The 17,321-nt window shown below is 37.2% G+C and overlaps 1 protein-coding gene across 1 annotated transcript in view; it reads left to right on the forward strand.

Moving 5' to 3' along the window:
• The window catches only part of PURG (purine rich element binding protein G), a 35,519-nt gene extending 26,993 nt beyond the window's left edge, over window positions 1-8,526 (forward strand). The window contains exon 3 of the mRNA XM_044760582.2: window positions 6,438-8,526. Coding sequence (XP_044616517.1) covers window positions 6,438-6,542 — 105 coding nt within the window. The 3' untranslated portion in view covers window positions 6,543-8,526. The remainder of the gene's footprint in view (window positions 1-6,437) is intronic.
• The last annotated feature ends 8,795 nt before the right edge of the window (window positions 8,527-17,321 follow it).

Consider the following 17,321-nt stretch of genomic DNA (forward strand, 5'->3'; position numbering starts at 1 on the left):
CATACTAAGCCTCCAGGATATATGTTCTAAACTATAAAGTTGGCTAACTGCTTTTAAGCAGTATGCATGGGTTCTCTAAGCAGTTCATCATCATTTTAGTTGTTGTAATTAATTTTAATTAACTGTTAATAATGTTTGTTGCCATCTGGAAAAATGAGAATATGGCCCTTGTTCCCATTTGAGTATGAGTAATGATACCAGTTTAATGTTAGAAGGGTAAACAGGTCTTAGGTTGTGAAATAAAGGATTATAACCCTGATTTCCCAGTAAGTACACACTGTTTGAAGGATTTTGAAAAGTCCTAGCTTAGCAGAAATTAAAGCTGATAGGAAATCATCTTTCTCTGCCCATGTATTTATGGTTCTGGCTAATAAAAATTACGTTTTTGCTTCCTAGTTTTGGAATTAATAATGTTTTTCTTACTTCTCAGTCAAAATATTCTAATTAATAGTGCTTTTATTAATATATGTACAGCAACTTAGAGATTCAAACTTAATACCGTTTGTTTTTCTGCTGATGTGATTTAAAACCATGCCTCTAATTTTTACAAGGAATAATTTCAGCTTTCTCTCTTCGGAATTGGAAATGAAGTCATGAATTGTACTTCATTGTTAAGACCTCTTCTTCAGGGGGCATGGCCACATAAAGTAGTGGGAGTAGGAGCAAACCCCTAGCTACTACTTTTGCTGACGATATAAAGTATTATCATATCCACACTATATTGACATAATTTAAGTCGATTTATTCAGGATTTAAAAGGCTTTACATGGTATTGTTGCAAAAGAAGGGATAATGGTGTTTTAAAGAAAACTTTCAATACTCGCAGTTGTTTGAGTTCCAGAATGTCAAAATTCACAAGTTTATTCTTTTTTCTTAAAAATAAAATATTTTAAATACTGTGCAGATTCCCATCGTGTCAGAGGAGGAACCAGTTAGAACAACATGGAATTTTAGAGCTGGAAGACACTTTTGACATCATCTGGTTTAACCTCAGCATTCACCTAGTTCACTGAAACCCCTATCTTTTCAAGGATCTTAGCTTTCCTGCATGAATTTCCAAAACACTGGAGAATCACTGGTTCCCAGTTCCTTTTGCTGTGTATGTGTCACTGTCTTTCCATCCCTTCTGATACTCTCCATACTCATGCTAATGATTGCACCTGTGAGGATTATTTCCATGATTCTTTATGCCTGAATTAACTTGAGAAAAGAATAGTCCATCATATGCAGAAGCACAACTTTTATTTTAATACTTTGCAGAAAGAAAAGTGATTAATTGAAAGTTTTAGGAGTAGTGGTATAACAGTCAATTGTGTCATTGATACTCTGGAGGACGCATACCATAGGCGTTTGCCACAGTGATTTGAGAGTAATACTACTCTTATTTAAGACGAGTAATACTACCTACTCTTTTGTAGCTGAGAAGCAAGAATGGGCAAGCATAGCTTTTCAATTGTGGGGGGAGGAATAGGGGCAGCATGTTGACGTTCTTTGTTCTGTTTTTTCAGTCCCATTTCTCATTCATTAAGTCACCAGATATTTATTTTGTATACAGCATGAGCTAAACACTGTGCTAGGTCTGGATGTACAGCAGACCAGATCCAGCCTTTGGCCCCAAGGAGCATATGTTATAGATACATAGCAGAGGGCAGTGCTCGATAACTGCCTGCAGAGCAGAGCAGATGCGTCAGATCTCTAAAAACCATGTGTAGCAACGCTGCTGCACAAGCAATTTATTAACTTGGCCTTCCTCATGGGGATACAATGAGAAATAACTATTATAACTAATTGTGGGGCATTTTGGAAATGAAAAGTACTATAAAAGAGCTGAATAATAGAAAACAAGCTTGAATTATGGGGTAGGAACGGCTCTTCTAGGTATGTTCGGTTATTTTTGTCGTCACTATAGAAGTGCTGCCAGGGAAAAGATACGTTAGGTAAATACAATGCCTCACGTTTGCAAAGTCAAGAAAATACCTGTGTGTATTAGCAAGAGAGATGGTGGAATTTTGTATTATTTGGGGTATTACATGAGCTAAATATAGTTTGAATATCACATATAGTGTGAAGTCTCCACACATCTACAGCTTCTAAGAATATTCTGCAATTCAATGTTTATTTGAAGTATTTCTCTTAACAATTTTTAAATGATGCCACTATCCAAGATTATTATTTACCAACAAGGGATTATATTCTCATGCTCAGAAACTACAAGAAAGTTGTTTAAATTATGTAGGATGAATATCTATCCTTTCTGTGATTAACCTATCGGTATGTTGGGTTTGGGAGAGTTTTTATTAGTGATTTATCGTGCCTGATCCTTTCTGATTTTACTTATGTTTTTTAAGTTTGTTATTTCTCTCAGAGGACTAGGATGCCAATTTATATCTCATTCTACAGCTTCGGAAGATGAAGAGTTTATAGAATTGGGCATTTCTTTCGTACGTTTTTATGTGGTCATTCTTACACCAAGATTAAGATTCTCAAACTGCAGGAAAAGGAACAGGTTCTTTTTTGTCATTTAACATTCCATGACTATGAACTAATCCTAGTTTTAACATTTGCACTGTTATGATTTTAGCAGCATTTTTCACCCTGATTAAGTGAGACACTACGCCACAGCGTTCAGCCCGTGGCATAATAGAAGACAGATGACCTGTCATTGAGAATCATGACCTTACGTCTCTCCCTCCTATGAACAATATAAGTTTTTTGGTCTCAGTGTATAATGAGACAGCTCTCTAGTTTAACTTCATCACACCCAAACAACAAAAATATTAAAAATTTGACTTTATGTGCATGCCATTTGTTTAAAAATATATATTAATAAAATTATTACAAGGTAGAGGGATCTTCATGTTTTATTGTCTTCCCCTGATTTACCAAATTTAATAATATGGAGAACTTCCACGCAGTTGGTTATTATTTTATTTGTTCCCAAATGTTGGTGCTTTGGTCTCTAATGTCCTTTTGTCCTTATTATCTCTGTACATTTCCATTTAGCATTTCTCTTTAGAATAAAGAGATAGGAGCATGAAAATTAATAACCCATACATCAAACATTTTTGCTGTGCTTAATAGGAATGAACAATCAAGGCTAGAAATCTTAGTGTTTAATATTGTTTTCAAAACTCGGTTATTACATATATTGTCACCTCGGTGATTGAAGAGACTAAGTATAATAGGTAGTCAGATAAAAACAAGATAACTAAACCAATGTTTAAAAAAAGGGCATATCATGTCTGTGCATTGCGTGGCAGAGTATTACCAAAATTCACCTAAATAAACTCTTTATGATCTTTTCAGATTTTATGGGAATGCTTTGGCTATACTTGGATTTGAATCTTCATAATGACAAAGGTTCTTAACAGTTATTTTTTTAAAACACACTATACTGTTTCTAGAAAGTTATAATTCATCTTCCTACTTATACTTGTGCTAAGTTTGTGAAACTGTACTATACTATTATGAAAAAGGTAAAACTTTCTTTATACTTAGATTTTGAAAAGTAGCATTGTGTGCATTTTTAAAATATTGGTAACTTGTGCCACTTTGATAAAGGAATGTGCAATTATAAAGGTTTATGCCACTTTAATTTGTTTTTTAATTCCCAGGAATTACTCTTACTAGGCTTTAGATGCAAAACCAAACCCAATTTGAAGGCTAGCACTTTTTTCCTACTGGTAGTTCTTGTTTTTCTAATTATGTAGAACATTTAACTTCAACTTTTGCTTCTTTGCCATGAAGTTTAGCTTTTCTCCTCCATCTAATCTCAAAAACCTTTAATTTAAGCAACATTTTACATTAATTCAGTGGTAATTAGAAAAGCATTTTAGGTACCATGGCCATTTAATCTGGTGCCTGACTTTAGCAATTTTTTGATAAAAATAACTAAATTTCTGCAAAAGAATATTCGAACATTTTAGTTTTTATTGGTTATAATCAATTGAGTAGTTGATGTCCTTATAGTCATAATTTCTCTTAAAATCTGGAGCTGCCGAGACAACTAAGTACACAGCTGTGCTTATAATACCCCCATATCCTCCAAAGAGAAATGACGAGAAGAAATAGAATTCTGTATGATTATGGCTATTATATATACTTCTGTTAGGTTACCAGTATTTTACTGTGATACATCCATGGGTAGTAGAAGCAAAATGAAAACAAGTATAAATACTTTAACATTAGATGTTGTCATCAATATGGATTATGCATAAGATATTGCAATAAAAAATATTCATTGTGCCTGTAATTGAAGAATTCATCTTAGATTTTTCTATGCCTTTTTCATTTAAGGCTGCACAATCATTTTAAATGTAAAGACAACAGAATATAGGAATGAATGAAATGATGGCCCTGTTTGCCATGGGATTAAATATCCTGTTGAATTTTTTGAGGGACATTGGCTACTGTATATTATGACATAAACTGGATTGTTCACAAGCCACATGTGAGTCTTATGTACAAATCACAGCGTTTAGAAATTATACGTCTTTCCCTTTCCTCATAAAATAAATTCAAAATTTATAATTCAGATTTGATTATTTTAAGCTGTTAATTATTTAAAATTACCTAATATGGATTAAAAGATTAAATGAAATACAGACTATGAAAGAATGCTAATAGTATAACCCCACAAGCTATCAAACTTCTCATAATGTTGTTTCTTATAAAGCCTTAAAGTATTTTAGTGAAAAATTAATTACCTGGAAATGAAGGCACTTTATTACCTTGAACTAGCTATTTGTCCGTATAGAATTTGCCTAAAATCCCAAAAAATATTCTTTATCCTTTTATACATTTATCCTACTTATGTGTTTTTCTGAAGCTTCTTATAATATAATGTAATAATTCAAACTATTTTAACTTAATAGAAAATTGCATTACACAATTTAACCAATGAACAATACACAAATAAAACTCAAGTGTAACAAAAGTGTATGTGATAATGGCAAAACTGTTAGTCCCTAAGTTAATGCACAATCATTTGAGGTTAAAATGTTGTAAGATGTGAAGGCTTTTTCATTGAGCAATTTTTAGGCAGCTTTTATGTTTTAAATCTTGTTTTTAATTGGTACTACCTGTGTTGAAATGTTGGTCAAATATAAGGGCAATCAAAACTACTAAGCCAGCCTGCCATAACTCAGTTTTGTTTTGGTTGAGTTTTTTTAATGTAACCCTAAAACATTACGAAATCAGTTTTGTTTCTTCTGTGCTCAAGTCAGCCTTGCCTGGTAAATCAGTAACATGGATGTGCTGCTGTGTATAGCTGTTTCCTCTTCAGAAAATTAGTAGTTAATTGATACGGTGGATTTGGTTCAGCAGAAAAAGCATAGGATAATTTTTTTCAAAAGTTAAATTTTTTTCCTCAAGTGAAACCTTACATCTTTCTGACATTTATAAGGTTAGGCTAACTTTTTTCCAAGAATGTTTTTCAACAGAAGACTATTGCAAAGCGAACAAACTGCTTTCTTTTTTGTTTGGGGACAGTTCACTTAAATCAAAAACATATTTCTATAATTCTATTTATTTTTCATTCTTTCTCTCCAGTGACCATTTTTCTATCACTAGTTTTAAATGTCTTATGAATTGTAAATGTTGCTTCATAGATGCAGTCTTCATTACGTGGTACAGAAAGGAGTCAAGTTTTTTCGAGGTTTGCTCTTACCCACGAGAGACTAAAGATAAATTCCTTGTCAATTCTTTCCTTTGTTTCTTTGTTTTCTTTTTTAAATAAGATATAATAACCCAAAGGTGTGTTAATGTCATGGCATGAACAATCTTAAATGTAGATCTATTGAGTATTTTGTGATGCTGAGTAACAGACTTTTCTCAGATCTCTGTGATGCTAAATATTTTCCTTAGAAGGTTTTGTTTAATGTTACATTGTTATTCTGAAAGATGTTGGTCCTAGTGGGATTTTTAAAAACAGATAACAAATAAACGCATGTGTTACAAGTATAGAAATGGTGAATTGTAACCTTACCATATAGTACTGATTCTATTTTCAAAAATGTTTTGCTGTTAAATATGTACAACATAAAATTGCTGCCATCCTGTAATTGAGTACTTTTTCCTGAATGACCCTGTTATCACTATTCCAGAATTAGAAGTTGGGCAGATACATGATTGATTCATGTGTCTGCATAGATGCTTCAAGGTATATTCTTCTCTTGGTGAGTAAAAATATTTTTTCCTCGTCATCAATGCATTGAGATCCGAATATACCTGTATCTATCTATTATTGCACATTTCTTATACAGTATCTTCTACTATGCCAAAATTGGCCTAGACACAACTTAAAATTGAGGGTTTGTTACATGTTTTCTAACAGAAAGGTTTTCAATGATGTTCATTATGGGTATGTACTGTGAAAATAGTGAAACTCCCTTTAAAATTTCATAAATGCTAAATTTAAATTAATATTTTTTCTTTAGCTCACAAATTACCCTAAATCCAGAGAGAATATCAACCTTTTTCACTGTTGTCAAATCCAGCATAAGGAACAGCCCTATGACACTCCAAAAACAGTTGAGGAATAAGGAATAAATCCCTTATGTTACACTTCAGAATAAAGGCATTCGGTGAAGGAAATGAACCGCAGTTCATCATGAATACGAGGCTTCTGCACTTGACATTCCTCCATGGAAGGGAAGACAAGTGTCAACACCATTGGCATCCTTTTCAAACTGATCTTATGTGGAATATCTTCCACCACACTGGAGTACTTCTTGACTCTATCAGGAGTTTTGTTTTGTTTTGTTTTGTTTTGTTTTTTAACTGATCGAGCCTTTCAGTTTTCAAAAGACCATTTGTCAGCATTGAGGTAGAGAGACATAGATTTGAAAATACTTTCTTAAGAGATCATGTAACTATATAACTCTGAATTTAAAAATTGAGGAGGAGGGACCATTTCAACCCACTGCCTCTCACAAGAAACACGTTTTTAAATCTGTAACTGCTTTAGTGTTAACAGGGTACAAAGTGGTTTTGTCCTGTATTGTACTTCAGAGGTTCTCATTGATTGGTGATTGTATTGTACCATATGAAAACCAGTCATACGTTGCCTTGTATTGTTTATAATAGACCATACCACGTCCTACTTCAGTTTTCATGTTCCAAGTTCTTCAGTGATGCATGTTAACAGTTAGGTCCTCAAATTCTGTGGTGCTAATTCTTCCATTTCCGATGGTGCTTTTGTGGATGCTAACTGCACACATGCTGAACAAAGCTTGAAGTTTAAAACTTTTCTCCCTTCCTCTGTTTATATGAAGTAAAATAAAATAACTTGAATTTGTCTCAAAGTATCGCTGACAATCTAATAAACTGGTTTATATGTGTAAATACATATTAGTTTGGATTCTCAGTTACTTTTCAGAAAGCAGATGAGTTCTACTGTGCCCTCATGTCAACTAAAAGTAGATCTTACCGTGTGTTAATTTTTTCATTTGTGCTCCAGATTTGTGGTATCTTTAGGAATTTGAATCTAGTTGGCTTGGCTTCTAAAATCAAGTTTAGATTACATCTATAAAAACTAGACCTGTCAGCCATGGAAATAAGTAAGTTGAGAAGACCAAAAATGTGCTGAGTGCCTTTGTCTATTTTAATGTTTATTAATAAAGTTTTATCATCTGGTTGAGCCGCGAGATAACATTTGCATGGAAGCAAGTATGCCTTCCAAACCTTTATTGCAATGCAAAGGACACCAAAAAGGCCATTCCTGTATGCTGATATTTAAAGTGAACGTTCCACTCCACATGTATGAAAATAAGGAGAAAAAAATCAAATTGAAACTTCCCAGGACAAACTGATGTCACATACCAGAAGGGCATAATAGATGGCCCCGTGCCGTGGTTTTATTGGATTTTTAATTTTCGCGTCTGCACTGGGGATCACAGCATTGGGCAAGTGCAGCCGCTGTCCTCAGGAGGCCAGAGGCTGTTTCTTCTAAGCCAGAGAGAAACTCAATATTAAGGCAGTGTGCAAATTTGCTTTCTGACTTTGCTATTTTGCCTCACCCTTGGGTAACCTTAAATTTAAGAAGAAAACATCAAAATAAATCTATTAAGTTTCCTCACGCAACAATCATTGATCTCAAATAGGAGATGGTCAAACCCATCAATCTAATCTGGTGGGTCCGACAACTGACATGACATTTCCATACTACTATGGTTCTTTATTATATAAAGAGTGTAAGCTACAATAATTTTGCCTCACTTAGTTATTAAATCATGTCTGACATCAGAAAATGAAGTTTAGAGAACAGAGCCATGTGAACACTGGACTTGCTTCTCTGTGAGTATCTTGAACAAACGCAGTATTTACTAAATCACAACCTCTCCCCCAAGATATTTCTACTGTATATTTTTATAGCTACAGGATTCCATTTTATGAAAACCGGCAAATAGTAAATGTCCTACAAAATAATTTCAGGTTTTCTTTAATCAAAAAGAGAGAGAATGTGGTTAAGTCTATGAATGTTTTAGAATATCTTTATTTCTGGGGTAATACTTTGCCTGTTAATTGAAAGAAAAATTCTAATTTTATGAAAAAATAAGAGAATAAATAAATTGTTTTTGGGAGAATAAATCTACTTTTTAATCTATATGGAAAGATCTCTAATTTTTATCCCCACAGTCAACCAGATTTATGTATGACCATTCACCGTAATGTTTGTCCCACCTAAAAAATTATTCTCACAAAATTTTTTGTCAGCTTTTTTGGTATGAAATTATTTTAAAAACTCATCAGCCTTTTATAACTAAGAAGTAATACAATGAGTAATACAGTGAGTACACTTTGTAAGTTGGCTCATTTATGAAAATAATATAGTCCTTCCCTTGTTAAGTGAAACCATCACTGAAGTTTTTTAAAAGTTACAAAATTATATTTGTCTTTTACAAAATTTCATATAAGTTTATCAATGTTATTTTGGTTAAGTTGCGTTTTCTGTTCCTTAAACAATAATTTCCCTTGGAGAAATTAAGCTCAAGATGTCTTCTGTAAATCCTTTCATGAAAGCACTTCCAATCAAGATCCAGGTGTTCTCCATTGAGGAACGCCTCTTCAAATAAATTTCATGTACATTAAAAGCCTAACCTTACTCATTTTAGGGAACTTTCTCGTTTGAAGTTGCTTTGAGTTTGAAAATGGCCAATAATAGTCATATTGACCTTTAAAACAAAACCAAAAAGAGCCAATTTATAGCCTATGTCATTTCAAATTTATCTTCATGTGTTCTAAAACTGTTGAAGTAGGTGCGTATGAGTTCACTAAGACTAAAGTCATTTTTCTTATCCCCCACTTTATCCTTGGGGAAGTGAAAAGACTCCTACAAAATAACCAAAACGTTGTGTAATTCAACACAAAAACAAATGAGTGGTAGATGAACCATAAATGAACCATATAATGCAGTGCGCATGGCTCTACACACATTCTCCCAAAATGGTCTCTTACGTTCTGTGAGTGGTAGCTAAAGCTTACGCATTTTGCAAAGCATAATATTTGCCATCATGAAAGACTCAGCAAAAGACTGGCTCATGAAGATCAAAAGGACTCTGAATGAGGGGCCAGCCCGGTGGTGCAGCGGTTAAATGTGCACATTCCGCTTCGGCAGCCCAGGGTTCACCGGTTCGGATCCTGGGTGCGGACATGGCACTGCTTGGCACACCATGCTGTGGTAGGCGTCCCACATATAAAGTAGAGGAAGATGGGCACAGATGTTAGCTCAAGGCCAGCGTTCCTCAGCAAAAAGGAGGAGGACTGGCAGTAGTTAGCTCAGGGCTAATCTTCCTCAAAAAAAAAATTTAAAAACAAAAGGACTCTGAATGAAAGGGTTTGCCCTCAGTTTTGTGTATTTAGAAATCAGTTTTGTTACTTCATTCTGGGTGAATATACAAGAGATTCCTTTTAAACAAGGCCATAAAGACAACACCTTGAACAGCAGGTATCCAAGGTAGTAAATAATTTACAACAATAACATAAAGTATTAGAAATACAGAGTAGGGTTGAAAGGAAACTGCATAAGAAATGGACTTCAAATTTTGCTTTTATACTTTTAAAATTATTTAATGATAAGCATGTATTATTTTCGTCATTTTAAAAATGATTTTTTAAAGGAAGGAAATAAATGCTAGATAGATTAGAATACCTCTATCAACTGGTTAGCACATTCTCTTTCTAGTAAGAGAATTTACATATAAAACCTAATGATTAATGTCAGAATGTTGCTTGACAAGTATAAAATCAGATTTTTAAAATGAGTAATGTTAATGAACAGCATCATGTTATGATGGGTTCCATGATACCGACCTTCCCCAGAAACAGAAATAATCACATCAGCTTGTCAGAGCAGTCACCCCAAGTCAGAGATGGAGATCACTAACAAATCCTTGTTCTTCAAATCTTTTTTTCTAGATTCCATGTGACACTATCTTTCAGTATGATAATATTATTACTTATATAATATAAACCACATATTATATTAGTATCACTTTAGACTCCTTGATATAATACCATTTTGTAATTATTCATCATTATTCATATAAAATGATGTAGTCATTATATATTATTACATCATTACATCATATAACCATTATTAATGATAATCATTATTAATCATTAACCGTCATTCTCATTTAATCATTCACATCACTATGAATATCGTTCGTCATTAACAAAAGGTTCACATGCAATACCCTCTCTGACCATGACCCTCCTTGAGAGAGATTTCCCAATTTGGAAGTAGCTACTAATGAAAGATCAAGACCTTCCTCCCTTGCCCTCATGGCAGACCTTGCTAATAGATCATGGCCCTCTTTACAAGGGACCAGATACAGCCTGAGAATCTTAATTCAGCACTCCTGGCAGCCACCATCGGTTGACTAGACTTAGCATACAAGATTGGCCATTCTGCCTTAGATGCCCACAGGCACATATACAAGCCATCTGTCTGGGTCCTCCAAGAAGCAGAGGCCACAATTGGATTAGATGTGCAAGAGATTTATTAGAGGAAATCCCAGTGAGGGAAGATGGAGAAGGAACTGGTGGAGGAGCCATCAGACCATGATGTAGTTCTGCCCCATGTGAAAGAGAAGAAAGCAGAAACTAGGGAGGGAGCGAAGAAGGGAATAAGAGAGTCAGGAGTTACTTCTTAGACTTCAGCACAGTTCTAAGAAAGTTTCAGCCAGGCCTCTGGGCAGTCCTGAGGCAAAGTGGCCCTTCAGAGGAGGCCAGCATGTTACAGGTACGGGCCTGCTAAGTATCCCTGCTACACTCAGTCATTTGCTGGGAGCAACCTAGGAAAAGCACCACCTCAGTGCGAATGTGGTGATAGATTTCAGAGCACAGCAGCTGATCTGTGGGTCAACTATACTCCCTGAAGTAGGAAATCCGAGAGATGCACTTTCATGGCCACCACATGCTCCTGTTGGCGCTGCACAAATCTACATCTCCACCGAAGTTGGAGGAGCACCTTCTCCACGGTTCCCACAGGACTTTCTTCCTGAGGCAAAAACTCAAAAAAGGGAAGTTAGTAGGATAAAGCACAGCCCTTGGTGCTGCATTTGATCTCAGGACCACACCTGGACCTCATCCTCTTCCTCCTCCACCGTCCATTCTAAATTACCCCTCACCCTCAGCCCTCGCCTTGGCAGGACTCAATGGCTTACCTGGTGGTGTGGCTCAAGCTTCCATTGCTGAGGCATCTGATCTCTTGGTAATCATACCTTTCTCAGGCCGTGGTCGCTGCGCAGGTCCATTAGCAGTTACAAGGGGCAAGGAAGTTCCAAGAAGATGCCTGTGTGGATAATGTGAGTCCCACACACATTCCTCCCTCCCTGCCCCCATTGTTTGAAAGCAGCACTATCTCCTACTCTAATTATCCCTGCCCATATAGTGACTCCTCTGCTACCTGCTGGCTCCTAGGAATGAGGAGGCCAAAGTGCCCTGGCAGCAGCTGTAACGTGTAGTTCAATGGATACTGGCTGTGTCCGTTGGCAAGAATGTGCCCCATTTGGAGACCAGAACCTCCAACTCTGCAGAGCCCAGAGCTGCAGAGACAGGGGGCACAAACTCCCCCAGGGGGTTATTGGTAGTGATGGTGAAGGAGAGCAGAATATGCCACCTTAAAATATGCCACTTTGGCATATTGATTATTTTGAATTAAAGTTACTTAAGAAACAGCCGGCGCAAAAAGGACACTCTGACGCTCCCTTGTCCTCCCAAAAAGCAGGAAAAACATCTCCCATATTAAGTTATCCTTCCTATACCAGGTAGGTAGAAGGCATCCTTATCACCAGAGATAGAGAATTTAAGGCCAAGAAGGCTGGAGAAACAAACCTTGTTATTTCTTCAGTAATGTGCTACTCCAAGCCCAAACCCCCTTGTTTTGTCACTTCTTCACAAATTTGTTGATTCCTTGTCTAAAAGGTATGAAACCTGCCTGCTTTGGTCATTCTTGGAGTCTCATATTTTTATGGGCTCCTGTATGTACAAAAGTAAATTTGATTTTCTCCTGTTAATCTGTCTAATGTCAGTTTAATTATTAGATCAGCCAAAGAACCTAGAAGGGAAAAAGGGAAACTTTTCCTCCCCTACCATGGTAAGTGAGGCTACTCCTGCTTCCACCTCTTGATTTCCAGATTCATATATTCTTCCTATTGAGTGCACAGCACTATATAGAGATCTCTGATTTCATGCATATACGGCATCTTGGAGGATGGCACCCTACGCTTTCGGAGCATTGCCTCAAGTTGATGCTTCAGCTGTGCCTTTAAAGACTGTTGCTGCCTTCTGTGAAGCTGGCTTCTTTTGAATGGTGTGATATTCGTGTTACAGGCCTTCTCCATCCACCTCCTTCAATGTGAAGTGGGTCCCCTGATTAGATGTCTCTGTTTCTGCTACCATGGCCACTCATTCTGAGGTGGCGGATGGCAGTCTGACTAACGTCAGTTAGCCAAGTCATTTTGTCTACTTGATTGTTCAGTGCTTCATCCGTGGTGAATACCTTCTGGTTGACATTAACATGTGAAACAAAACTCCTCACAGTTCATGCCCACTCCCATATGCCAATCTGCCTGCCTTTGCTCCACACCTCTTTGTCCCAGTGTTCCAATCCTTTTTCTGTCAGGCTCCTGACCAGATAGCCAGGACAGTGACGACTGCCTTGGAACTATAAATATTTTCCCTCTGGGCCATGTCTTCCATACAAAGTGGATGACCAACTGCACTGCTTGCAACTCTGCCTGTTGGGAATATTTTCCATCTCTACTGTCCTTCAAGGCCAGCCCACCCATTTTCAGCTTACATTCCCATACCAAGCCACCTTATTCATGAACCAAGCTCAGGATTTTTCTTCCTCCTTCATCTGGTTGTCGAGTACCCCATATGTCCGTATGTGTGAGATGAGAGAGGGACACTGGTGCATCTCTTAAGGTGATAAGCATAAGGAGCTTTGGGCTGTCTGTTCATGCAGTATTGATGGTCTCTGATCCTGTTCAGGCTTGCTCTTGGATGTATCATTTCAATGTCATGATGAACTACTACTGGGCCCATCCAACTTTATAACTTGGAGGGTTCAACGGAAGCCAAATAATAATGGGCAATTCTGTGCCCGTGGTCTACAACCCATCATCTCCACCAGGACCCAGTAGTACTTCAAGAGCTATTTCTCAAAAGATGTCTAATTCTCTGTTGCTTGGCATGATCTTATTCCAGAAGCTGAGGGGCCTGCCTTGTGATTCTCCTGCTGAGGCTTGCCAAAAGCTGTGTCTTTTCCCATTGCATCTTTTCCCACACACTGACACTTCCAAAGCCATCGAGTCTGCCCGATCATATGAACCAAGCAGTAGGGCTGCTGCATCTGCTGCAGAGCCTTTCCTGCTCTGAGCCCTAAGCAAATCTGGCAGTTATCTATGTCACACAATATATGGGCCAGAGCAATATTCTTATCTGTAGAACGTGTTGTTTCCCAAGCCCAAAAACGCTAACCAGGGTGCTGAGCTTCCCTTATGTCATAGGGATGCAAGACGCATCATTACGTCGCTTACTTTGGAGAAGGTATCGTGGCATGCTTCAGACCCCTCGACCCCTTAAAAATGTCACTGAAGTGGCAGAAGCCTGAATGTTCACAGCGTACATTCTGGAGTTCCCACCTCCCTCAGCCTCTTGATCTCTTCCTCTGATCATATAAACCAATGAGCAGAGTTGCTTGCACTACAGCCTGAACCTGTGCAGAATCTTTTCTTACTGAGGGCAACTCAGAAATTCCCCCTTCAGTGAGTGTTGTCATTGCTCTTCCCAGACTTCTAAGAACTACCCTAGCAGTGAATTTGCCCCATTCCCTGAGGTCCTTGCCAACGTGTTGAATCTCAGGTCCTGACAAAGTTAAATCCCAGACCCCTTATCAAGCAAAATATCTCAAAATACAGTCCAGGGTGTACTCCTCTGGCTAATTCTTGCAGCTTTTCTGATGAATAGTCTCTTTCCTTCTTAGTCATTCCCAGCATATACCCACCCAGGTTATGCCGGGACTGAACCTTGGTTATCAGACAGGGAGGAGGCAAGGGCAGCTTCTGAGGGGAGCACATGTTCCTTGGGAGGAAGGTCTCTAGCATGATAGAAGTGCTAGCTCTTACTAGGGAAGGACGGGACACCTCCGCAAGCCTAAAGGTTTTGATGGCAGTAGGGTGGGGCGGAATCCTGCAGAGACAATATACTTATCTATCTACATGTCCTCATCCTGGTTTTCAGGGCCCCAGGTTTTTCCTGACCAGCACCCTGACCTTGGTATAACAGCTCTGTCTTGGCTGAATATTCAAACATCTAGGGATCTCTGCAATTCTGTTTGATCTTTAGCCTGTTCAACTGTGTCTGCTCCCCACACTACAGGAGGTAAGGACCTCTTTGTAAGCTACCAAAGAGACCCTCTGGCTCTCACACTTAGCCATTAACTGCTTGTTAGTGGCTTTGAGCCTCTCATTATCTCTCTGCTGGCATCAATACAACTTAGCAGTAATCAGCCAACTCTGCTGTCTCTGAGGACACTGTTCTCTCCACAGCTCTCAAATGCCTGAATCATTGCATCTGCAACAGCATTCCCCTCCTCCAGGACATCTCCCTAGGTCACTATCAATGAAACCTTTAGCATTTGAGTCACCACCTTGTGCTAGGGACAATCCATGCCTCACCTGTTAACCAGGTTAATGTCCTCCTTTGCCCACTAAATGGTTAGTGGGTCAGTCCCAAATCGCATCTTGTATTGGATCTTTCTTGGTAGTGCTTGTGTTAGTCCAGGTCATCTGAGAAGCAAATGCTAAGACGGGATTATATATGTAAGAGATTTATTGGGGCAAATGCTGATGAGGGAATCTGGGGAGCTGGAGGAAGCTGGGAGAGTCATCAGACTGGTGCTGATCAGCCTCTATGAAGGACAAAGGGAAAATCTTAGGTGGCAGCATTGTTCTAAGGACATTTTGGCAAGGCCAACAGGGAGTCCTCAAGCCAAAGATGCCTTTCGGGGGAGTCCTGTGTCTTTCAGAAATGGGCCTGCTTTCATATCCCTGCCATGAGCAGTCACTCATTGGGAACAGTCCAGGGGAATGGGGCTTTGGCATGAACACAGTGATGGAGGTCAGAGCACAGCAGCTGGTGCCTATGGTTAATTACCTTCCCTCAGTAGAACTGGGAGGCACATTCTCATGGCTGCCACACCATCACACAGAGGTATTTTTGACCACAAAGAGCTCATCTCAGCCATTGATGAAATGTTCATGCTTATTTGGCTCACTTTGAGAGAGGGGTAATTTTGATCCTTACTCAAAATTGGGGGAGAGGGATTAGCCTAATTGGAGTCTGAACTGACAATGAGTAATAGACTTAAAAGTAATATTAAAATATTCATGAATACTCATAAGCTCAATAGTCAAATTTCTACTGCAAAAACAACTACTTTAAGACTTTTAAAAATATTCTAATATACAAATATTTCATATATATCTTACATGTTAAAAGAAAAATATTTCTTTCAATACACAAAGACTAAATTTGTACAAAAAGTAAATATAGAGCAATTTTCATGTAATCAAAGGATTATTTTTAAAAGATTTCCTATATGATGTATTTAATAGCAAAATCTGCTAGCATATTTTCTTTCATCATTTTAGTTTTTTATTTTGCTTGATCACAGAGTAACATATATATTTTTAATCAATTAGTATCTAAATGTATAGCTTAGAAAGTTAACGTCCTCCATAATTTTACTCCTCATAGGTTTTTTTAAAATAACACTTTTAAAACTTGAGATATACTTCACACAACATAAAATTCACTATTTCAAAGTACACGTCACTGTTTTAGTTAATTCGCTATGTCGCACAATCATCAGCTTTATCTAATTCCAGAATATTTTCATCTCCTCAAAAAAGAAACCCTGTGCTTATTAGCAGTTAGGTACTGCTCCCCCACTTCCCACAGGACCTGTTAACCACTAATCTACTTTCTGTATCTATAGATTTGCCTATTCCAGACATTTCACATAAATGGAATCACACAATATTCAGCCTGTTGTTATGTCTGGCATCTTTCACTTAGCATAACGTTTTCCAGGTTAATCCATGTTATAGCATGTACCAGTACCTCATTCCTCTTTTATGCCTGAATAATATTCCATTATATGCATATATCATATTTTATTAATCAGTTGATGAACACTTGGGTGATTTCCACTTTTTGGCTATTATGAATAATGCTGCTATGAACGTTCATGTACAAGTTTTTATGGGACCTTATGTTGTTAGTGCTCTTGTGTTTACACCTAGGAGTGGAATTTCTGGGTCATATGGTAATTTTGTGTTTAATTTTTTTGAGGAACTGTTGTCCACAGTGACAGCACCATTTACATTCCCACCAGCGAGCAAATTACTTTTTATACTTAAAATATCTTATGCATCTTTCTGTGTATAAAGATTAATAAAATTACTTTAAAACTGTTTAGTATTCCATTGTATGAAGGCATCAAAATTTTTTTAACTAATCCTCTAATAATGCATTGTTCTCAGTTTCTTACAATTTCAACTAATGCTGTATTAAACATATTTTACGCATACCTTAACAAGTGAAGTTACTTGGTCAAAAGAGATGCCAATTGTTAATTATTTTATTAAGGCATAAGTGACATACAATGCACTGTGTATATTTCAAGTGTACACTTTGATAAGTTTTTATTTTGTATACAACCATGAAACCATCACTATACATATATAAAGCAAAATAATATATATATAAATCAAAATAATAAACAGATCCATCACCTGCAGAAGTTT

Source organism: Equus asinus, chromosome 27 (assembly GCF_041296235.1).
Source record: "Equus asinus isolate D_3611 breed Donkey chromosome 27, EquAss-T2T_v2, whole genome shotgun sequence".
NCBI classification, from domain to species: Eukaryota; Metazoa; Chordata; class Mammalia; order Perissodactyla; family Equidae; genus Equus; species Equus asinus.